The following is a 24,474-nucleotide window of genomic DNA, read 5'->3' on the forward strand; positions in this document are numbered from 1 at the left end:
CAGGGATGCTAGTACACAGCCACCCTTACACCAACACAGTCTAGGACACTGAAGTATCTAACAAGATTACTCACCCAATTATTTAAAAAACAAACCAACCAGCAACGTTACTAAGAATAGCTCACTAAATATACAAAATTACATTATCTAGGTACAGTTTATTGCAAAATCAGGAAGGAGACAGCAAACTAGAAGTCTGAGTCTTTCCTTTCAGATTTTTATCACCTATTCACATTTCAGTCACTCACACATGCAGATGCGTGTATACATGCGTGCGCACACACACACGTATACACACTCTGTACACACTATTTCTGAAACATCTGAGCGTTCCCACACTCTTACAGGAAACCACACCTTATTACATTTCCATTTAAAAAGATAAATTGAGGTCATTTATCACAGGACTATAAAATCCTCCTAGAACACTTGAGGAAACAATTAAATTTTGGGATTTGGCTTTCCAAAAACCATGCATAAAAGGAAAGCGTATAATTTCAATAGCTCTAAGACTACTTTTAAATTTAACAAATTACTCTTCAGGAGTCTGTACAGAGTTATTAAGTTAATGGAATTGTAAAAGTAGCCTAATGAATGCCTGTAGTAGCTATCTCAAATAAAAACTGTTGTACTATAGTAAACGCTGTTGATGGGCACCAAATCTCTAAATTTAAACAGATCTAACAATTGTTTGCTTCTGGATTAACAAATTCTAAAGTTACATTAAAAAAACAATTGTAAATTCTTTTGAGCTGCTAGAGTTTCATGAAAAAAAATCCCTTTCAAATTTTCAATAAATATATCAACATTAAAAATCTAGTTAAGACATGCAAGACAATTTACATAAACCAATAACAATTCAAATTTTATAATAAAGGCAACTTGCATTCAAAATGAACTTTACCCTTATTTTATTCAAAGGGTAAACATGAATTAAACTCAGCTGTTTACTTGAATTACAAAAGTAACATGATTCAATATGAAAATAAGAAACTGTCTACAAATCTCTGACAGTAATAAATTGCAATATACAATGCATACAGGAGTTATACAGAGCAACAAACTCTTGTACAAAACAAAAATACTTTAATACCCTTAAAATCCAATTTTTTTTAAAATTCATGAAAAAAGATTTGAGTCAGAATTCACACCTCCATTAGTCAAGCCTCAGGTAGCTACATTACAGCTATTTAATGTACAAAGAGACAACTCTCTCCTCTGTCATTTTAAACTAATGTCTCTTCTCACAAGTTGTACAGCTTTCTTGTCTCTCTCTTCCATTCCCAAATCCAAAGCCTTCTTCAAATCATGAGAACTGAATTTGCTGAACACCAGAGATCTAGAGAGACCGGGGGGGGGGGGGGGGGGAAGGGAAAGGAGGGAGGAAGAACGTAAGCTTAGTTTCAAGTTTCCATCCTCGAAAGATGTATCACATTTAGTAATCTTGCATGGTCGTAGTGTCAGAAAGGCATGACAAATACAAGGTCTAAATACAAGTTATTCTCATCTCTTTCAGACTGGGGGGTGTTGAAATAGGGCTTTCAATTTTAGCGACAGAAGGAAGAGAGTGCTTGAGAGGATACTGTACCTGTTGATAAGATGTTGTATAAACCATAACATTTTGCTGTTGGCCATCTGTAGTTATTAAACCTGCTGGCAACTGGTTAGCTAAAAGAAAGAGCATTTTAGTTAAGGAAGTTAGACAAAACTGCAGAAGACTTAGAACCTTGTTTAATGTATATATTATCATTCACAACAGAAAGTTCAGTTATGGTCAGAGGGACTATGGCCTCATCATATCTACTCCTGGAGTACTATAAACTCACATCAGTTTACTTTACTAACAAAAACAAGTTAACTGCCATTAGCACTGCAGAGTTGAAACTGATTTTATTCTGCATCAAATCATTATCTGAAATCAGCTTGCAAAATTTTTACTGGTGATGATGTATGAAGGCAAAAACCAGCTGTACTTTCCAATCTGAGGTGGACTTTACCATACTGGCCGCTTGAATTCTAAAAAAATTTCTTAGAGCATTGAGCACATAGTCCATGCTTTACAAGACATGACAGGAGAGTAGGATTTGTTAGTGGAGAAAATGGGGCAGTGGTAAGGGTAATGGTAGCAATTAGAGCTGTGATGTAGGCTTGGATGGAATTGTGCAGTGTTCTGAAGGACATGACAAAGAGCTTGGACTTAACACACAGTGACCTACAGGAAGCCAGTTAAATGAATAAAAAAGTTTTTGACAAGTAAACTGACTAAAGTGTGGTGTGGAAGTCAAGAGAATAAACGGAGAACCTGTTAGGTAAACATTATTGTAATTGTGGGTCTAAGCCCTGTGATAATCAAAGAGTAGAATTATTATAGAAGTCATTAGGAAAGCAAAAGGTAGAACTCTGATATTCTGCATTTGGAGAGAATAAGGGGCTGGTTTGGAAAGTCCAGCCATTTCTATATAAGGATAAGAGACAAAAACAGAAAAACCTCAAAAGAACCCTAAATCAGTTTCCCATGTAAAAAAAGTTTAACCAAACTTATGACAGAGCTGAACAGCTTACATTTGAGAGATTAAATTTGGTCTCTACCATATTTGGTTAAAAAAAATTGACTTTTATTGAATTAAGTTGTGCCCAAACTAAAAGTTACATGCAAAAGACACACTAAGTCTGAAGTTAAACTCTTCAGGCAAGATAATCCTGCACATATAAAAACTGTGCTTTGCAAGTCATGTATGTAAGAGATAGTGATTCTGTCTCCTAGTTCTGCCTCTGCTGGCTCTTAGCCAGGGCCTCCTGCTCCCTGCCAAGTCCTACTATTCGCCTCCAAAACTGCCATTTTTTAATGCTGGCATTAAATGACATGTGTGAAGTAACTTTCCCAATCTCTCAAGCTTTGCATCATAGAATGTACTGAAGCCTCCAGAGCCTAGGAAATTTGAAATATGATTGGTGAGCAGGTGTCAAGGCATTTCTTCAGCCTTCTGCTTCCAGATTAGGGAGCATCTCCCAGAGACCAAACTTGGGAAGTAGACAGCAAACTCACACAGTAGATGGGGGTATCCTGTCTTCACACCAGTTCTTGAAAGTGCTATACTAGTACTTCTAATAAGTACATACACAAATGGTGCTGTTAGGAGCACATGCTTCCTAGAAGCATAGGAATGTTTCCTGTGAGTACTACATCAGTGCTTGCATAAAGGGGTCATTCATGCGGTTGAGTTAGCTTTCTCTCCTCCACCCATTTTTCTTTACATGAGTCCTTGGGAAATTACATACGACCCCTGGGTCATTGAGTTCAATCTCCTGCTACTGCAAGCAACAGAGGTAGGATTAAAAATCCTAAAGGTTAGATCCAAACAATCAGGACCTGCAAGAGTTGAGGTTTCTCTAGCAACGTTAAGTCATTACGCACACAGTATTTTCTATTCCTGTTTACCTTGCTAAATGGATAGACATACATTACTGTTTGTCTTTAAATGTCTAGCAGAAAATATACAGAAGGCGCAGCATGGCGGAGTTAATGTTGCTGTTGGAAAGTTACCCTTTGCATTTGCTGACCTCTGACTTTAAACTGTGAATGTCAATGTTTCATTAACTGTGGGGGTTTTGCATTTTATTAAAATAACTTGTAAAATTCCATTGCAATGTTCCCATTTAAATTCTCAGAATCACAAGGCCTGCTGGAAACTGCCTTTCTGGCCACAAGAGCCTCCATAGGTTTTTCTACATTCTGTAGAGCCAAAATGGGATTGTATAGGAGTGCAAAGTGCATCTCATTGCTTCAGCAGGTCACCACCTGATTCAAGTCTATAGCTCATCTCTAACGCATTAGTTTAACAATAATTTTAATAGAGGCATTTACCAGGTATTTTTAAACTGGTCTGACTCTTGAAAGTGGTGAGAGCTCTCCCTCAACTTCTCTGCAACCACTTTACCACCACTACCCACAGGTACTTAAAGCAAGAACAGAAGACTCCACTGTTATTAAGATCTTAGTTCCAAATTTAAAAAAAAATTTGAGGGACCCCTATGAACCTTCAGGCCCCATTGCAGGATATGGGGAAGTACGCTACAATGGAGCCATAAAGGAAAAGAATAATTTCACAAGATTCTTCTTCCCTCGACCACAGCTGCCTTTTTTCCCCACGTCCACAAAGTCTGTGCATTCTATTTACAGCAAGAGAAAGTAAGTGTTTTAGATGGACAGGAGCCAGAGAGGAGCCTCAATTTCATTTTGGCAGACTCTGTGGCTCCACGCCACAAAATGTGATTTACTTGCTTCCCTCCCGTGCATTTTTGCAGGAAGATTGCATATGGGCTTGAATGGTTAGCTACTAAGGAAATAAGAAAACTTTAAAAACTGCATCCAATGAAGTGAGCTGTAGCTCACGAAAGCTTATGCTCAAATAAATTGGTCAGTCTCTAAGGTGCCACAAGTCCTCCTTTTCTTTTTGCGGATACAGACTAACATGGCTGCTACTCTGAAACCTTTAAAAACTATGTTTTTTAAAGTCTAATGAAAAATTACAGCACTAGTTCATGCTCTCAAAGCACTTCACATTAGGACTAGAATGTAAACCTAGTGCCATTGGATAGGATTACTAACAGCAAAGTTAATATCAAACGACTGATGAATAAATTCTGACCCTAGGCGCACAAAGCTTCCGTTGACTCCAATGAGTGCATCTAAATGCAGGTTATCACCAACACGTCCGAAATGAAAATTATGGTTATTTTAGATCCCACCCAGCTAGTCTGACCCAGGCTCAGTTACGAAGAAGAAAATTCTGAGGATTAACGTTTCCTCAAATCTGAAACCTTAGAGGATCTACAAATAAAGTAGTAATGAGATCTGAATTAGCCATTTAAAAGTTTACTTACTAAATGCTTCTTCTGTGAGATCCTCACTAAGACCGTCTGCAGTTGTAACTGTTCCTCCAATCCCTTTCTCTCCTTTCATTGCCTTTAATGAAATACAGAAAATGTTTGCATTATAATAGTTACCTTAGATTGCTCATGATCCTAGTTTCCTAAAATGGGAACTTTTACAACTGCTAACAGAGCCTGTATGCAGCAAGGAGAAGTGTGACACTAACATCCAAGGACTGCAATGATAATGTTTCTTTAAAACACACACAGTATGTGAGCAAAGTATAAAGACTGCACTTTTATAGGAGATCCTTCAACTTCTGCAGAAGTAAGAGTCCTGTGGTAACTCACAAGAAATAGTTAGGTCTACCTTTTGTACCTATAAGCCACAGCAGACTGCAGAATTCCAGGAATACTAAAAATGTGGCAAACATATGTTGGTTACATAAGTTTATTGGTTGCATTTTATACATGGATATATACACTTTCTAGTACGGTTCTTGGGATATGAAGTGGGAAAGAGAAGATGCAGTGTGGGTTGTTCCACTAATTTGTATGCTATAGCTTTAATGCCTTTTCTAATAGCTTTGGGGAGTAATTATGTACAGTGCCAATATCATACAATAGGAAGGTCACATTTAAACCCAAGATAATGAATTTCTTCCCCATAGTATCCAATATAACCAAAACCTGGGGTCAGCATGATGAGTTAAGGCACCCAATGAACTGTGTGCTGTTTCATCAGCCAGGCTTTTTGTGAAAACATCAAGGCAAGTACTAACGTAATGACAAACTGTCCATACATTTAAGAAAAAAAAGTTGAAGCCATTTCCTTTGTATAGTACTCTGAAGACAAGACTGGGAACATCATTTATAGCAGACAGGCAAAACCAGAGCCAACAAATCCAGATATTAAATGCTAGCTCCATTAGCCTATTGACACAGTTGGTAGTGTAACCTATGTCACTGTAAAGAAGAGGTACGTTTGAAACCAAATGGGCTTAAACATTTTCTGAAGAGCTACTGCAACATACAAGCTGCAATTTGCCGTCTTTGATGCAAGCTAGCCTAGCATTCAGACACTGCTACATGAACACAGGGAAGACGGTTAGAGTATAGGGTGTTCTATGTACGGCGTGGGTGTGCGGGAAGAATGGAGGGATGTTGAGGAGGGGAGAAGCAGCTTATTAGCTGAAAGTTCCTATAACTTGTTTGGATAGACTCAGTTCTTGAGTCAACATCTCATGCCACTGTCTCATAGGAAAACTCCGACTCTTTGGCATAAATTGCCACAGAGGGATGGTGGGTGAAGGAATAGAATATACATTAATCTCTTCAGCCCCCCAAAGTGGAAAAAAGCAGAGGACAGCTCTATTTTGCATGAAATGAAGGTTGCTGGAAGGAAGAAAGTTCATGCTAAATTCTGAGAAGACTAGAGGATATGCTAAATCTTGAAGTATCTTCTGCAATAAGAAATGCAAATGTTAATGCCAAAACAGGGTACTGGAAAGTACTTGACAACCAAAGCAAAATATGCTCAAACAAGCATGTAGCTGACAAGTTTTCATGTCACCAAAGTAATGTGTTAAAAATATACCTTTCCCCTTCGCAGATTAGAAATGCAATCTGATAGAATGTAGTGGGCTGGCTCCTCAGCTGGTGTGAGTAAGTGTAGCTGCATTGAATGTCGCTGAGGATCTGGCTGAGTTCTTAACAGGAGCACAAAAACTAATTTTTACCATAATGTTAGAAAGGTTCTTCAAAAACATCAGTTGGACAATTTAGCTACTTTGGAACAGCAAATTTGCCAATACTCTTAATTATGTTTTTAAGTGTTTTTTATCCCATGTCATGTTCTATTCTGATGTAGACATGGATGTTACATCAGTCACTGGATAGTAGATTCTGGGGTACGGTGCAAATGAACCATTTTCAGCTGTATATGGAGATAATAAAAAAGAGCCAACACTGAACACAGTAAGTTTGTCTAAACCTGTGTGGAAAGATAGGCTACCAACCTCTCTGAATTTTTGGAGATACAGCTTCAAAGGTTCAACATAACTATCAAATCCCAAGGTAGACATGGCAAAGAGAATATCCTCTCCATTGATAGTCTTTCGTTTCTCTTGATGACACCTCTCACTTGCTTCAGATGTTATAAAGCTGATGAATTCACTTACACACTCTTGCACACACTCCTTTGCATCTTTAGCAATCTGGTAAGAAAAACCATTACTAAAGTCACCTGAAGTTTGCTTAAGCTTCACTGTGTTAATAAACTGCAAATTAAAGTTCTACTTACTAAGCCTGTTCCCAAAGCTCAGTTAAGAGATCTGATCCTGAAAGGTGCCGGCCAGCCACAACTTCCCGTGACTTCACTGGAAGTTAGAGGTGCTGAGCCCCTCTCAGGATCAGGCTTGTGGGTTAAAGCCCTTAGGCCCACTAGTTCGGAGAGTCTTGCAACATTACACTAAAAACTTGTAGAACCCCAACTCTTAGTACGGGAATAATAAACTAGAAGATATGGGAATGTCCCCACAATAATTATCCGTAAGTAATATGCATATATGAACAAAACTAGTGTGCATATGCAAAACAGTCACTGGATGTCACTGCTGTTCCAGGTAAAATGCAGATAAAATAGCATATTAAATAAACTAAGACTATTATGTTACTATTTCAGGTGACACTGCAGACCTCTACAATTTCTGTAATATTTCACAGCTGCATTTTGTACGAGCTGTTACATATGCACACAGTTTAGAGACATTAGTGGGTTGCATGCTTCCCTTTCTTCTCTTTGGACACAAGCCATTATATTCACAGTCAGATCTGAATTCCTAAGTTGTAAGTGTAAGTGAATCTCATGGTACTATAACCTTCTGGAAATGGAAACTAAGAAAGGTACGAAATTGGAGTCATCAGGATGAATCTGACTGGACAGCACTTTATAATGTCTTGTGGGACAAAGCAGCTTCATGAATTTCTATTCTCCTTTAATTTGCTCAATCTGCTATGGAGCCTGTATCTCAGGCCTTCCAGAACTAAATTTCTGCAGCTCAGCCAGGGATATTTTATCCTAATCAGATTCATAACTAGTGCTTACTTGGTTTGCCCAGCAGTGGTTTTTAATATTCTAAGTTTTCTAAACAAGCATTCAAGTGAATAAACAGATGTGCTCCTGCCAAGAATAAATTAGGTGAGTTAAATTAAAGTTTTTAGCCCATTAAAAATAAATTAGGTGATTTAGAATAGCAGAGGGGTGCTACAGCTGAGTATTTTAGGAAAGTAAATAAACAGGAATCCACTGAAGCATTATCCTTATTTGATGCTTGTTCATATGTGACAAATCTATTCCAGTTGGAATATGAAGAAGGAACCTTTGTATCTCAGAGTAATAGCAATCTTTATTCAGAACCCCATATTCTCTCAGACATAATTTTCAAGCATCCAGACACTTAGAGGTAGCAGCTCCCATTGTGATATTTGTGGCCAGATTTTCAAGACAACTTAGCACCCAATGTGCCAACTTCTTTGGAAAACCTGACCTCAATTGTGGGTGCTGAGCACTTTTGAAAATCTGGCGTAAAGAAAAGATTAATGAATCTAACAATCCTACACTGAAACACTCAGGGGTTTTGAAAGCATCCATGACTGCCATGGCTTGCCTATGTCAGGTTATATTTTAATGTCTTGCTAGCTGTCTGATTATTTTGTAAGCTGTACTCCAAATCCTATGTAATATTAGAGAGGATTCAGATGACAATGACTGTTTGGTTAAGATAAGTAGCTTAGAGGGTTCCAATACTTAATCAAATCTCAAGTCTGCAGAAGTGGAGTACAAGTCTCATGAGAACAAGCTCTCACAAGCCTTCTCATAACTTGTACTTCTAGTAAGGCCAGAAATTAAAGCCATTAGAACAGCCTATTTTATGGCATTTTGGCGTCTTGCTTCTGGAAATACAGAAGTTCAAAGATGAATAACTAGATTTTTTCCTCAGATGATGGAGAAGGAAGTTCTTATTTCATCCAAACTGGCTCACTCATTCCAATTTCCCTGCACTCCAATCCAAAAATGTAAAAAGAAGAAGAAGAAATCTCTTTCCTACAAGTTTAACAGTTGTCAATATTTGATTGCCACCATGCCTGATAACTTTTATGAGTGAACGTCTGGTGGCTATTTTGAAAACATTCGTTGTCTACGTAAAGCATTGTAGACACTAGATAAACACAAAACCTACTTTGGACCCGGCTTTTACATTTGTCATATCAATTTAGCAATCTCATTAGCCTGTTAAGTGTGTCCACTCAGGGGTTTGCATCAGTTTAAATTGATTTAAAAACAGTTTTAGTTAAACTGCTGCAAACTTTGTGTTTAGATAAGGTCTAAGCAAGCCAGCTCAAATATTAGCCTCTATTTTTGACCAAATAAGTCCGCTTTTATGTGGCAGTTATGCATAATCTGCATGTCTAGAAAAATACTACCGATCACCACAGCTACAGACTCCATAATATGGATGAATAAATAAGTAGTTTATATTTTTTATGAAAAGAGCAGTTTAATCTTTTAATTGTTGGATTCCTGTAACTCAAATATAGTTCAAAATAAATTTTGGGAAAACCTGGCCAAAAAAAATTGCTCTCAAAGAGCAAGCATACAGTTTCAGCAACTGAAGATAGGGATGTTGTACTGGAACCCAACTTTGCCTAACCGAAGAATGAATGTAATACGTGAATATGTTCTCATTAGCAGAACAGACCTGTTGGATTTAACCATGGATATTACCTTTCCTGTCTGGGGTATGGCATTTTTCATTATCCTTGCCACATTTGCAATTGGAAGATATATATCTTGTTCTCTAAAACTCTCTTTTGAGCCATTTGTGTCTTCATGATCATTCATACTGTCCTCAGTGTCTAGCAAAATAAAGAAAAGTTAGTATTGGGTGCATTTGCCAAGCACCTTCAATCATCTTACCTGTAGTCTCCTTATTAATCCAGGACTACTAACATTCCAAACCTCTGATCAACTTCATATAGCTGCCATTAAAAAAAGCTTGCCACAGAAGTGCCCCTTCTTATCATCCCCTAAATGTAAAATTTCAAACCCCACCCGCAACAGCAAAAGAAAATGATACTGGTCTGAAATAAACCTCACTGAATAGTGCCAGTCGTCTAAGATTTAACAACAAGGGTGGAAATGGGAGATTCCCAACTTCCAAGTGAGTACTACACTTGCTTACAGCCCTGGAAGGCCCAGAGTTGTTAAAAATTAACACATGCGCCCATGACATTGTGGTGCCTAGGAAAGTTGTTTTCTATCACACCTCATCAATATGTATTCTTTTTATATATTACAATATTGGATGTGTCCATGTGTACTTCCCGACACCAGTTTCACAAATATTAAGATTTAATTTGTTTATTGAACAATGTTATAAATTTATTTATTTTTAAAAAAGAGACATTCCTCTTCCAGCAAAGAGGCAAGCAACATCCTTTGATATTTAACACACACCACCCCATTACAGGTCAACATAGAGCATATTAGTGTGGATTACTTCTTTTTCCCAGAACACTAGATAGCATCGGAGCCCCTTTGAAAGCAAACACTGAAAGTTGCAAACCCATTTTCAAATTGATCAAAACTGAATTGTATGCAGGGAGTCATTATGAATGCAGATAAATATCAATTCTTAGCTTCATGAATGATGGAAAATTAGTGGAAGAGCTAGACAAGAAGGTACAGGACATAGCAGAATACTATTAAGTATGATAAAGTAAGACAAACTTCCACTTTAACTGGTAGGTTTCTTACCATCATGAGGCTGTATTACAAAGTGACTACCACCAATGTATTCTCCAGCAATTCCTAACTGAGAAGCATCTGTTGTAGAACTGTCACCATCCATCTATAACAAAACAAAACAAAATCATGCACTCCAGTATACCACAAATGCTACTGCTTAGCAGTAGATTCATTTAAGTTACCTTGAAAGTAAGGGGCCAAATTCAGCTAGCATAAACAAGCACCTTCCTATTAAAAACAGTGTCCATTGCTCTTCAGTTAAGGTTGAATTTGACCTGAGATGCTTTGGCTTCAGTAGCTCCTTCATATTTAAATTTATAGGAAGGTACTTTTAGCGTAATACAGTACTGTTCATGAAAAATATTAGACCAAGGAAACATCCTTTATCATTCAAAGGGTTGCTTAATGTAGTCTATGAAAATGAAAGCTAACAATCCCTCTCTCCAGTCCCCATACAGGCAGAAAACAAGCCACAACACTCTCTCAGATTACAACCGGAGACTGTATATTCTCCTTTTAGATTATTAAGCAAAACACAGGCAGCCACAGGTTAAACTACAAGACCATGCTAAAAAGCTGAGTGTTTAAAAAGAATTACACTGTTTATTTTGAAAAGTAACCAGGTGTGCTCTTATAAAAGAGTAGTATTTATGTCAACATAATTTTACATTTAGGTAGTGAGCCTTATATTAGTAGCCTCAGACTACCCATAACCCCATTTTCAATTGGTTATAACTTTTAAACTTTTAACTGCATGGGCTGAAGTTTTCCATGTTTGGCCTCTGCCTCAAACTGAGTTTCTGGAAGAAAGCTTCAGCAAAAACTCTGCAACCATTTGAGAATGAGAATAGGGAAACATAGGTAATTTTGCCAATTTTTAAAAAGAAATTCTAAAGCAGTGGTTCTTGATCCTTTGAGCTCAGGACCCATTTGTAAATCTTTATGGCCTGTCATGACCCAGTAAATAGTTTTAGTGCAAAAAACAAATGTTTTAGTAAGCCAGATCTTACCTACAATATATAGTATACATATTAAGTACTAAATAAGTACACTGTGTATACCACAGCAGTAGCTCCTGTCCTGCAGAGCTATCTGGGCTCAGCTCCCTACTCTGGGCATTGCAATCTCTGAGGTTGCAGTGCTATTCAGGTCTAGCCAGGCCAAATTTGTGAATGGTGCAAAGTATCACAGCACCACTTGCTCAAATTTGGCCTGGCTGGCCAGTCACCGTGGTGGAGGGACAGCTGGGTCAAACCTGAGCGATGCTGTGGCCCTGCATACCAGGTAGCAACATTCAACGCTAGGACCTGAGCTCAGCTGGCCCCGCAAGCGCGGAGCTGTAGGATGCACCCCTACAGGGTAAGAGCAGTGCAAAAATCTGTAACTGCCTAGCCCACCACCTCCCAAACACTTCCTAACCCCAGAAGCAGGACCTGGCCCCCTCGCCATCCTTTGACACATACTGGCAACCTGGTTTTGGGCTGCAAACAACTGGTTGAGAAACCCTGTAAAAGCCTCATTGGTTAGGAGCAAGAACTCAAAATCTGACTGGGAGTTAGTCCTGGGGCTACAGAGGTGCCTTTTGCTGTCCCCATGAAAATATGTCCAGATTTGGCCAAGTCACACTGAAAATTGCCATTTGCTTATAATTTTCTGGATGTTCTGTCTGCGCGATGCATGCTTCTTGGTCAATGACCCTCTGGCTTAATTCTGAAGCAGGCACACAGACCAGCAGCTCTGGGTTGTATGCAGACCAAATGGTTTCACCTCAATCTCTGTCATGAGCTCACCAAAAAAAGTAATTGAAATTTCTGCAAATTCAGAAGCATCTTTCATTCTGTTTGTTGTAATGGTCTGATTTTTCGGCAGAACTATTTTTAAATTGATTTTTTGATGATTTTTCAATTTTGGGGGGAGAAAAAAAACCCCATCATGCAATTAAACTTTGCCTGGGCAACACTAGTGATTCCCTCCCCTCTTCCCCCCAGAGACAACATACCAAAACTGAAAAAAAGATTTCTCAAAAACAAACAAAATCTTTTCACTTAAAGTTTCCATCAGAAGCTTTTTTAAAAAGTGGAACGTTTTGAAAGTTTTTTTCACGAAAATATGCTCTTTGCATAAAAGGCTGAATTTCAATAAAAAATTTATTTGAAAAATATCAAGCAACTCTGGCTGTTAGTATGTGCTATCAGCCATGATAGTAAGATTACATCTGTAATATGACTTACACTGCAAAAAATGTAGGGTAATTTTAATCAGTATTAATAAAACGTATGAAATTCTAAAATTTAATTTGGCATTATTTCAAGAAATCCACTTTAGTAGAGTGCACAAGTGGTCAATTGAGTAACATTATTATTATACTAGGACTTCTCCATTGCTTTCATAGTAGGGAAGCGGCAACAATCATCTCTCATTACTCTGTTATTGAGGAATAGCGGAGTTCAAGGCAACCATTTTAGATAAAGTGTGATAGCAGCAATAGAGTCTATCATATTCACTTAAAAATTAATTCCAGTTATTTAATGTTCAGCAAGACACATGCTGTATCATCATTTCCATATCTGGGAATTAAAGTAAATGTTTCCTACCTTCAGGAGTTGAATTAACCTTGTTTACTGTGGTTTTGTGTGTTGTTTCTTGTTTAAACTTACATAGTCATTGGCTAACAAAACCCCAACTAGTCACATCTGGATTTCTCCTTAATGAGAGAATGAAAAGCAATCTTACACCTGATCCTACAAAGGGATCCACCTCATGGATCTTTACGACCACAGAAAGGGTTTTCTTCAAGAACATAGTCTATACCAGATTGAGTACCCATTTTACTGCAACCACCAGCGATATTGCAGATACTTGGTTGCTGTCACTAGTGTGAGTTATCAGAATGAAAATGCTTGAGACCTGTCTACATCAGCAGCTTAGAAGAGGTCAAACTGCACCAGTGTTGGCTGTTACAGTAACAGGGGTGCTAGTATATCTGCTGTGGATGAATCCAAGGTGAACTGAAGAAGCAACCTTGTAACTATGTTGATAGGAATTACAAGATTAATAACGTTGCTAGTTTAACCACATGAACCTGGCCTAGTCCCCCTCTCTGGGCAGACAACTTTCTGTTGTGAGTGAACACAACTACTGGATACCACATGTTTCTAAGCCCTTTGGGTCTGGACAGTGACTGGTCACTATTCCTAGCCCTGGGTCTTTAGACATTCCAAGGTGAAGATACGTGTCTGACACCTCCCTTGGGCACTTGGCCCCCACAGTCCAGTCACCTCACACTCCAGCCCACCTAAGCCTCAAGTGCTTATATATGCTCCCTCAGAGTTCCACGACACTGTGTTAACAGTTTCCAAGACAATGTGGCAGGCAAGCAAGGAATACGGGCTTAGTAAAGGAATTTTTTAACTGCAGACACTTTACTCTTAAAAATCACTTGAGTTACAGATCTCTGAAAAATAACAGTCCTGAACATATTCTCCTCATCCCTGATCTCATCCCTTCTGCGACTCCTGGGTTTGATCAGCATCCTTAGGCTTAGCAGCCCTTCTTGCCTCTTCTCTCCTTAGCCTGGTCTTCTTGAGTGTGGCATTAGTCTGACATCCCCCACCCCTTTCACAGAGAGCATTCCCTCTTGGCCAAAGGGTTCAGAGACTTTATTCATGTGTCTAGGTTGAGGATCATCAGCTACTTTTCCAGCTCGGCTTCTGTGCAGAGTTCATTGGTCTTCTGGATGGGCTGGTTGTTGAAGATTGCTCTGTGCCCTCTTCACAGACAGTCATTCAATTTGTGTCAAGCCAGTACTACCAATATTGATGCTCTAGTCCACAAAGGAGGATGCAATACCACATGAAGGTCACACTCCAAAGTGAAGGTAGCAATAAAAAGTGGAGTCCCTGAAAAGTGGCAATCACACAAAAGAAGATGGAGTTTATGATGACAGACTCTCTTCTCCTCCCCCTCCCCCCATCTGCACTGGGGAATTTTAGGGGAACCCCCCCACACCTTACTCTTGCTTCCACCTGTATGACCCCACTTGTGATAACAATGATGCAAGCATTCATACAGAGTGCACTAGCCAGCCATCAGCATTTGAGGCAGTGTTGCCTAACCCTGCTCAGAACAAGTCTATTGGACACAGTGGGTAAAATGTCAGTGCCTATATGAGTGATTTTACTGATTATATGATTGGTACAACTGACTTTTTTTTGGGGCGGGGGGAGGAATTTCTGGGAAAAAATGCAAGCACAGATAAGACCCAAGAAGAGAATTTATTCCATTGTTGGAACTGGTGGAATCTGGTCTTTTAAATTAGATGTTCTACCCAAAGACATCAAGAGTGCTCCTCATAGTCTTCTCACTTCAACAGAAAAATGATAAAGAATATTCCTTATTCATGGATGAACTTTTATGCTTACGGTCTTGTATCTTCATTTTTATAAGAGTTAGATTAACAGCAGACATAGGCTCTGGAATTTTCCCTCATAGTTCAACTGGGACTTTCATTATCCTGTCTTAATCCAATCCCAAACCCTTCCGGAGTAAACACTATTTGTTCCATGGTTTTGAGGTGTAGAGGGAAAGAAATAAACTAAATTTCAATTGTTGCTTAAGCCATCTGGAGCCAGGTATCAAGAGAAGAGATACCACACTAACATGACACCCTACTAATGTTTCTTTAGGTTCTGTTTCTGGTATTAACATGAGCCTGTTTAAAGATTGCTGTTACTAACAGTTCTGTCACAGTGGATAGTCATAATAAAATACTGGAGTTTTAAATTCAGACTTGTTTAAAATTAACATTTACAATAATCTGTCATGGGGGTTAAGATCACCATAAGTGTTTACTTAACATGCTCAAAGTCAGCTCAGTACAAGGCTCATACCCTATATAGCATGACCTGATTTATGCAACAATAAAGCACTGCGGTATACAGCTATGTTAACTGGCTACAAAATAATTCAAAGCATCCAGTTTTAAACTGAAATTATTCTAAAAATGCACCAAAGTTCAATGTACCAGAGAAATACCCCCAGCATACAGTAATCTGACTCACTGACAAAGTGTGGGGGAGAAGGGCAGTGAGTCCTGTCAGACTGATACTTCTGCTAACAACAATGCAACTAAGCCATTGCTGCAAGTGGGTACTAATTTTCAGAACATCAGTGAGCCTCTAGAGGGAGAACTAGACCTTGGTTAATAATTTCAAGAGTGCCTATGCAAGTCAAGAGCCTATATCCCACTTTCAAAAATTACTTATGCATTTAAATTCTTTTTGAAAATGGGACTTGGCATCTTTGAAAACTCTGTCTTGACTTGAAGGACTCAAATCCTGCACAAGGGGAACTCTACTGTGTTCCTATTGAGGTGGGATTATACAATATCATTTTTAATAAAAAGGAGCATATTTCCCCGTTTGCGTGGTTACATAATGGCATCATACATGGAGCCTCGAACACACTGAATTAGTATAATGGATTGCATACCTATCCAATCAAAATACAACTACATTCTACATTTCTGTTTGAAAAATGACTTGAAAAAACAGATTGGCTTGGACAGCAACACAAGCAAATGGAGTGAGCACAAATAAAGATAATATGGGGTAATGTATCAAATTGAGAATCATGAATTGGGAATTTGAAGTGGTCAGGTTAGTTCCATTCTTATTTGATATTGTCAATGATTTGGAAGTAAACAGCACAGTAATTTGCATGTAAATGGTCAGGGAAGTATTGCAACCACCACTGAAGACAGAGAAATATTGCAAAGAGATCTTGAGGAGTTAGAACTGGCAGGAAATTCAGTGAAATTGCTGGGGGAAATGGAGATTTAAACACTTGAAGACAATTCAAGAAAGGGAGGGAGAGAGGAAGGCAGGCATTCAGAATTGTACTAAATGAGCCTCATGGGTAATAGTGGACAGCAAATTAGTTTAGATGTGAATTTACACTATCATATTGCATTAAAAAAATGAGGTTCTGGGGCTGCACATAAAGATGTTCTGGAGCAGTATGCATTATTTCCTTGTCAGCAATGCCCTGTTGAGACTACACCTAGAATACTAAACTCAGTTCAGAACACCTCAAGATCATAAAAACTTAAATGGGATATAGGATTTACTTGGAAGGAAAAAGTAAGCCATATCTGTGGCTTGGCTCAGTGACAACTATGGAAGGACATAAGCCTACAAACTTCTGAGAAGTGTGAATACCGAGGAGAGGAAATTTAGCACAGTACAATAAAAAGTCCATAACTAACAATAACAGGAAATGAAAAATTTGCCTTAAGAACAGGGAAAACTCCCTAGCAATGTGATTTGTAAGACTGGAATGATCTCCCACAGGAAGTTAAGCAGCAGGCCTAGTTTAGTTTTAAATATCATACAAGAAAAAAATAAAACAAACAACATAGGCAATAATCTTGCACTGGCAGGGAAGGGACTAGAATAAGTTTGTTGAGCTTTCTGTATCCTCTTCAGTAGCTGCACTTGATTTAACCCAAATCCTGAGGTTTCCCCTTCATCTTTATTCATTGAATTTTGAAAATCCTAGAGTCTTAGCAATATAACCACTAGACAAAAGCTTGAATAGTCCACTCCATCAATTTAGATAAGAAACTTTGCCTAACGAGCATGTGCATGGGATGGAGAGAGAGGATGTTATTCCATCAATTTCTACAGAATTACTTTATTAAAATGTTTAAAGTCTTTATACATTTGCAACCTGTGAATGGATGCCCTGTGTTCTTCCTGCATCTGAAGCATCTCTATCTGCTTACATGCTCAATGCCTTCCCTAAGAGCTGTAGAATGACACTGACAAGACTGGACAGTTTTACTGCTGCTATTCAGCATCTAGGCTGTAAGGGGTTCCCTCCATGTTTGTCCACCTCTGGCCTACTACAGCTCACGGGACAGTCCTGCCCAGCCCCGAGCTCCCGGCCCAGGAGGCTTGCCCCCGGCCCCTCCCCTGCTGTTCCCCCTCCCATGCAGCCACGCGGGCAGCAGGGCTGCGAGCTCCTGCTGCTCTGAGCGGCATGGTAAGGTGACGGCAGCGCCACGCACGGCAGTGAACGGGTTGGGTAGCGGGTCCCCGGGGGCAGTCAAGGGACAGGGAGCGGTTGGATGGGGCGGAGATTCTGGGGCAGTCAGGGGTCGGGGAACAGGGGGGTGGGATAGGGCGTGGGAGTCCCGGGGGGCCTGTCAGGGGGTGGTGTGGATAGGTCGGGGCAGTCAGGATACGGGGGCGTGTTGGATAGGGGGTGGGATCCCAGGGGGGGTGAGGGTTTAGGGCAGGGGGTCCCAAGAGTGGGCAGTCAGGGGACAGGAAGTGGGAGGGGGCAAATAAGGGGCAGGGGCCAGGCTTTTGGGGGGTACAGCCTTCCCTACCTGGCCCTCCATACAGTTTCACAGCCCGTTGTGGCCCTCGGGCCAAAAAGTTTGCCTACCCCTGATGTAGGCTCCTCCACACTATATATAAAAAGTGTTCTAACAGAAGCCCCTTATGCCAGTTAACTTGTACACTACCATGGTTACAGTTGCAGTATGGAAAGGCTCTAACAACAAATTTCTTCTTGTTGTTGAAACACCCACTAAACTGAGTGGCTTGGTCTGAGCGTGGTGGGGGACACCAGGAATAACTGGGCACAGTTTCTGTGATTTCTCTTGTGGGTTTCTGATTTTTTTTGGTGGGAGGAGGGAGGGCGAGGGAGCAAGCATGGGGGGAGAAGAGATGTGAACTGGAAAGAATCAGAGCTTATATAGGCTATTTAAGAAAGTTTGTGCAGTTCCACTACTTTTGCAGAGACTGAAACGGATAAGCAGTGCTCTGTCCTATCTATTCCATCAGCACAAGCACGAAGACACAGTCTGAAATGTTTTAAAGACACTCAATATTTTAATAACTGTCCTAGTACCTTTACTTAAAAATATCCTTCATTTTCTACTCTGATCCATTATTTTTGGCTTTCCCCCCCATAGATTAGTTACAATTTTAAGTCAGGGCAGAGGCTATTTGTCCTTCCTTTATCATATTTAAAAATATTTCACACGCTTATGAAAAATAATTTCTTCACCTCAAGCAAAGAGCAAGTAGAATTTTACCAGACTAATTCAGGATAGTTTTATTTTCAACCAATACTTGATACTCGAACATGCTGAGCTATTCAGTTTAATTCTCACATTGTGGCTTATACATTGTGATGAACTCTATTTAGTAAATAAATTTTAACTTTCATCTGTTTTTACTTGGCACTAATCCTAAGAAGTTAGACACTTTCTAAATAACATAGTTACAAAAGGTAATTAAAAATAAAGACTCTGAATAAGGCAATAACCTCATTGCTTAATCACAGAAAGATTTCAGATCTGATACCCAACAATTAATTTTAAGATTAAATAAAAATTAGATTAGCAATTTTATCCCTTTTAAAATCCTGATTAAAACAGTTAAATTGTCTTGATTAAAGTCAGGGATTAAAGCTATTTCTATACCACAGCCCACATCTTAGTAGAGTCTCATGGACCACACTGTCCTCTTGCCAGCCACAGATCTGTAGAACAACTTCCCCTATCCACAATCACAGTCTCCTCTCCCACTGGCAATCAGATATCATTTATGTGGCAAATACTGCAATTATTTATATTGAAGGGTAATACCAGGATATTTATTTTTAGCATTTTTTAGTCTAGTTAGCAGCTCAAAATGCCAACAGGCAACACTACATAACCAGCCAGCTCTCTTCAGACCATCAACAAGTGGTTGATATACCATCTTGGGAATTAATGATTTTGGATCAGACCACCCTGGATTTTCCTGAGCATTACAAATAGTATTTTTCCTAACATGTTAAAACAGATGCAATACAGACTATACAGAAGAGCTAATTATTTAGCAGAGTTTGGCTGGCACAGTGATAAAGTGTATACACTGTTCAGGAAATCTATTCTAACAGCTGCACATGAAAACAGTTCTTGCACATATAACTACAACTATACTGTGGGTAGTACCCCAAGCTGCTCCTTGCTTGCCTTTTGGCTACTGCTTCTTTTGTCAGGTAAGACATAAGTAAGCAAGATTTAAAAAAAAAAAAAACCTACATTTTTCATCCCAATTAACTTTTTAAAATATGTTTTCCTGTCAGCAATGCAAAGGTCATTATGAATAAAATGATAAGACATTCAAGGATGAAGGGCAGCCTTCATTTATCTGATACAGTCTTGTAATCCATGACTGAATAAACCAGAATACCCCTAAAGAATCAATACAACCCTACCAGTCCTACAGCCTTCTACACTGAATCTTATTTACAGAAGCAAGGACTTGCATTTAAGTGAGACTTGGCCACAAAAAAGGGCAGTAGTAGAATCTGATTAAATTTCTTTGCAGTTTTACACTTTTGGAGTAGCCTACAAAATGTACAAGCTTGAAGAGTCACATACAGTATTAGTCTTTTGATATGTTACTAGAACTTTAAGTTTGTTTTCCTTTCCAGGTTATTCTTAGGCAGTCTACAGCACTTTGCTCTCTCAGTGTCAACAGCCTGGATTTTGTTGCAAGATGGCAGCAAAGGCTAGCACATAAGAGGGGATAATGCATCTTAAATTTTAAGTGTGTAAAACAATTTACAGCAATTATTAAATGGAGTGTTGTAGCCATGTTGGCCCCAGACTATTAGAGAATGCTTTTGAGCTTACACAGAGCAAGAGCTCCGTATAAATTTGAGCACTTGTCTCTCTCACCAACAGAAGTTGGTCCAACAAAATATATTACCTCACCCACTTTGTCTCTCTCTTAAAATGGAAATGTTTTCAGATTTAGGTTACTAGTCACCATGTGTTACTGGTTACTTTTGCACTTCGCTCAGATTTGTCAGCCTAATAAATTTCATTTCCCTCTTCTTATGCACTTGAATACAGCTGTGCCTGAGTTACAACACAAAAGGAAAATCTTTATATTTAAATAAGCTCTGTGAATTAAACTTCATGAAAACACTGTAATATTAAGTTTTGTAATGCATTCCCTACACCCACAGCCAAAAATCCCCTAAACTAAGATCAAACCTGCTTCACCAGACACCCTTTTTTGTCTGTTGGTTGACGTTCACATCAAGTTTCTAAACCCCTAGAAAAGTTTATTTTTATCAGCTTGTTCAGAAGCCTAGCTGTCATTTCCATATTAACTGTAGCTGCTGGAAGGCACACCTATAGGAAGGGAAAGTCCCCTCTCCCCATCACTTACTTTCTAGTCCTCAGGGGAAGGTTTACCCACAGACTCAAGATGCTATCATTTTATCTCTGAGAATTGTGTATGGTGTTTTGTTTTTTTTTTTAAAAAGAGAGAGACTAAAATCCATTATTTCCTGTCTAAAACTGAAGTGCTACTGCCTACCTACTGTGGTATCAGAGGCTCCTGCCTGGTTACTCAGATCCTCATCACATCCTGGTGTTTTAGGGCCTCACCCTACGCTCCTTACTCATGCGGAGCGCTTTCAAGGGGTTTTTGCCTGTGAGAGGACTGCAAGGTTAACTCCGGGGTGCCGATGTAGAGGAGACTAGCTGTCCTAGCTCTGACCCCAGGATCACCGAGACGCTGCACCACACCAGCACCGCCATCCTCCCAGCCCACAGCGCTGACAGCCACAAACTCGGAACTGCGCGGGGGAGGTGGAGGACGGGGAGCAGCTCTGGCTGCACCAGGGGCTCGGACTTCCCGCACACGCAGCGGAGGTGGCCGGGACTGCCCGGGGGTGGGCAGAAAAGGTCGCCCCCGCCCAAGACCCCACAAGCGGCTCCCGATCCGCAGAGACCCAAGTCGCTCCGCTACAGGGCGGGGGAAGGAGCGAAGGGGACGCGACCCGGGGGCGGAGGGAGGGAAGGATCCCCGCTGCTGGCCAGGGGATCCCGGAGGCGGGCAAAGGGGGATCGCGGCTCCCAGCCCGCGCTGTGACCGGGACGCCGCAGGGGCCCTCCCCGGCGTGTGGCCGGGCGCGGGGCAGGAACAGCCCGGGGAGCCGCGCTCCCGCCGCCCGGGCCCACAAAATGGAGCCAGAGCAGGGGCCACGGGCCCCAAAGCCCAGGCCCAGCGGGAGCCGGTGGCGGGGAGGAGAGGGCTCCGCTTCGGTCCCATCTCCCCCCGCCTGCCCCCACCGGCTCCGTCCCCGCCCGTCCGGGCTCCGGCCGCACAAAGAGGCGAGCGGGCGCTGGCGGGGCCCGGGCTCCTCTCCCCACTTCCTGGTCCCCTCGGCGGCGGCGCGGCGGCGGCGCCGGGGCCCGGGGAGGGAGACGGACATTTCATTCGAGCCTGCAGTGGAACCGGTTACCAATCATTGGCCGGAGCCAGGCACAAACCTCCAGTGCGGCCCTGGTTGGCTCCCTCCGCAAATCGGCTGTTTGGTTGGACAGAAAATGGCTGCGAAGGAACCAGTCCCAGCGCGGAGCCCCGCTTCCCGCAGCCGGCCTGCCCTCCCTCCGCTCCGCGCCGCCTCCCCTCCAGCCCCGCCACACTCGGCTCTTCCGGCCGCGCGGGCTCCCTCCCGCCGCCACCGCCGCCCCCCGCCAGAACCTTTATAGCGGGGCCAGAGCTGGGGGAGGTCGCTGATCCTTCAGGCGCACTGACCTCACCTCGGAGAGGGGTCGCCTTGATAGGGGGTTTCGGTTGGGGTAGATCCTGTACAGCTCTCCCCACCACCATTCACACACAGATGTGTGTGTATGGGGGGGGGGGGGCGTTCTCTGATGGGAGGTTTCATTGCGGGCAGTTGGGGTAGACCCGTGCAACTCTCTCCCATATCAATTTAAACACGTGGCTGTTGTAAACCGAATTGTCTGGGCATGGAGTATCTGTGTAAGAGGAGGGATGTGTTGGACACTCCATTTCTAAGATGGAGATAGTATTTATTTGTTAAATAGAAAGAAAAGGAGGACTTGTGGCACCTTAGAGACGAACACATTTATTTGAGCCTAAGCTTTCCTGAGCTACAGCTCACTTCATCCGATGCATTCAGTGAAAAATACAGGGGGGAGATTTATATCCACAGAGAACATGAAACAATGGGTGTTACCATACACACTGTAACCAGAAAGAAAAGAAGTACTTGTGGCACCTTAGAGACTAACCAATTTATTAGAGCATAAGCCACAAGTCCTCCTTTTCTTTTTGCGAATACAGACTAACACGGCTGTTACTCTGAAAACTGTAACCAGAGTGATCACTTAATATGAGCTATTACCAGCAGGAGAGAGGAGGGGGGAAGGGGGAACCTTCTGTAGTGATCATCAAGGTGGGCCATTTCCAGCAGTTGACAAGAACGTCCGGGGAACAGTGGTGGATGGAGGGGGGGGGAATAAACATGGGGAAATAGTTTTAGTTTGTGTAATGACCCATCAGGAAAGCTTATGCTCAAATAAATTGGTTAGTCTCTAAGGTGCCACAAGTACTCCTTTTCTTTTTGTGAATACAGACTAACACGGCTGCTACTCTGAAACCATTTATTAAGTGTTGATTGCTAAGAATTACATTACCTAAAGTTGTGTGAAACTGGTGTTATACCTTACAAGGGCTTTTGTTAACATTTTCTTTTGCATCAGTGATGAGAAAATTCATACATACGAAGGCATGCAAAACCTCAAAGTAAAAGTCACCCAAATCCACAAATTTCTACTTGGAAAAAACATGAATTGTATGTGTATATATACACATAACAGAAGGACTCAGATTCACTCAAAAGGTTCATGGGTTTGGTCTGAGTTCAAATTTTAATGAAAAATGAAACCAGACAAATTTTGCATGGCTTCATGTTTCATTGCAAATATTTTGTGCAGCTTGAACATTATTTTAACTGCTGGGTGTTGTGAGAATTAATTCATTAATTTTTGGAAAGCTTTTTGCAAGTATTATCTAAACAATCAATATCTTTCCAGCCCTAAGGAATGTATTTTTCCTCTCCATTTATTTTGAAGCTTGTTTTATCACTTGCTACCTTATTACTATAAGGATGCACTATTAACCTTGCTCTGCAGCTTTAAGAGGGTTGTGTGGATTCTGTCACCCCAACCAGGAATTTCACAAATAAATCAGTGAGCACACATTGAGTCAGGTACAGAGCTTCTCAAATCTTTGATACTAAAGTTAGGGCCAGATCCCACTACCATTTAAGTCAATGGCAAAACTCATTTTTACTTTAATGGCAACAGGATTGGGACCTGTGACACCTAGATTATGGTCAAGTCACAGCAGGAAAGCTTCAGTGAGGAAGTAGTTAACTATAAAATGAAGGATATTGAAAGAATAAAGTGCTTTAAAAGACAGCTCAAATATTTTCTACTCTGAACATGCGAATATTTTGCATGAAATCCTACTGTCTTTTAAAAAAATACTACACTATTCTGTAGAAATGACCCAAAGCTTTTTCTAGGAGCACTACAGTGTTTTGTACTACTAATATAGCATTATATATATATATTTATAATACACACATAACCATGTTAAAAGAACATTATTAAGGTTGCAAAGTCAAGCCTTCAGAAGTTAGGAAATGCTGCAATTAAATTTGCCTGTGCAACCTTAATTCATCCCCTTTGTGTGCATGCACTATGATACATCTTTTAATTACACAATCACATACTATTTTTTCCATAGGACCCATTTCTCATTCAGTGCCTGGATTGGACGGTGTTCCCTTAATAAGAAGCTGTTCAATATTTTGTTTTCTCCCTGTTGTTCAGTGATTAGCCCCAAGCATTATTTACTGCACACTATTCAAACTCTGCTCTGAAAACAGAATTATTA

The 24,474-nt window shown here is 40.6% G+C and overlaps 1 protein-coding gene across 6 annotated transcripts; it reads right to left on the minus strand.

The window, feature by feature from the left end:
• Positions 1–1,006: 1,006 nt before the first annotated feature.
• On the minus strand, positions 1,007–22,330 carry NFYB (nuclear transcription factor Y subunit beta). Of its 6 annotated transcripts, none has more exons than XM_084625981.1 (7): positions 22,308–22,330; positions 10,691–10,784; positions 9,659–9,789; positions 6,891–7,088; positions 4,885–4,966; positions 1,589–1,668; positions 1,016–1,339 (listed from the first exon to the last, which is right to left on the minus strand). In XM_084625981.1, exons 2-7 carry the CDS (start codon positions 10,782–10,784, stop codon positions 1,307–1,309), a joined length of 618 nt encoding a protein of 205 aa, XP_084482107.1. In that variant the 5' UTR covers positions 22,308–22,330; the 3' UTR covers positions 1,016–1,306. The 6 variants fall into 6 exon arrangements, with proteins under 6 accessions (XP_084482109.1, XP_084482107.1, XP_084482104.1 ...); XM_084625978.1 differs by having other exon boundaries at positions 22,303–22,324; XM_084625980.1 differs by lacking the exon at positions 22,308–22,330 and adding an exon at positions 22,007–22,152.
• Between the last annotated feature and the right edge of the window lie 2,144 nt (positions 22,331–24,474).

The sequence above is a fragment of the Lepidochelys olivacea genome (assembly GCF_965140295.1).
Source record: "Lepidochelys olivacea isolate rLepOli2 genome assembly, chromosome: 1".
NCBI classification, from domain to species: Eukaryota; Metazoa; Chordata; order Testudines; family Cheloniidae; genus Lepidochelys; species Lepidochelys olivacea.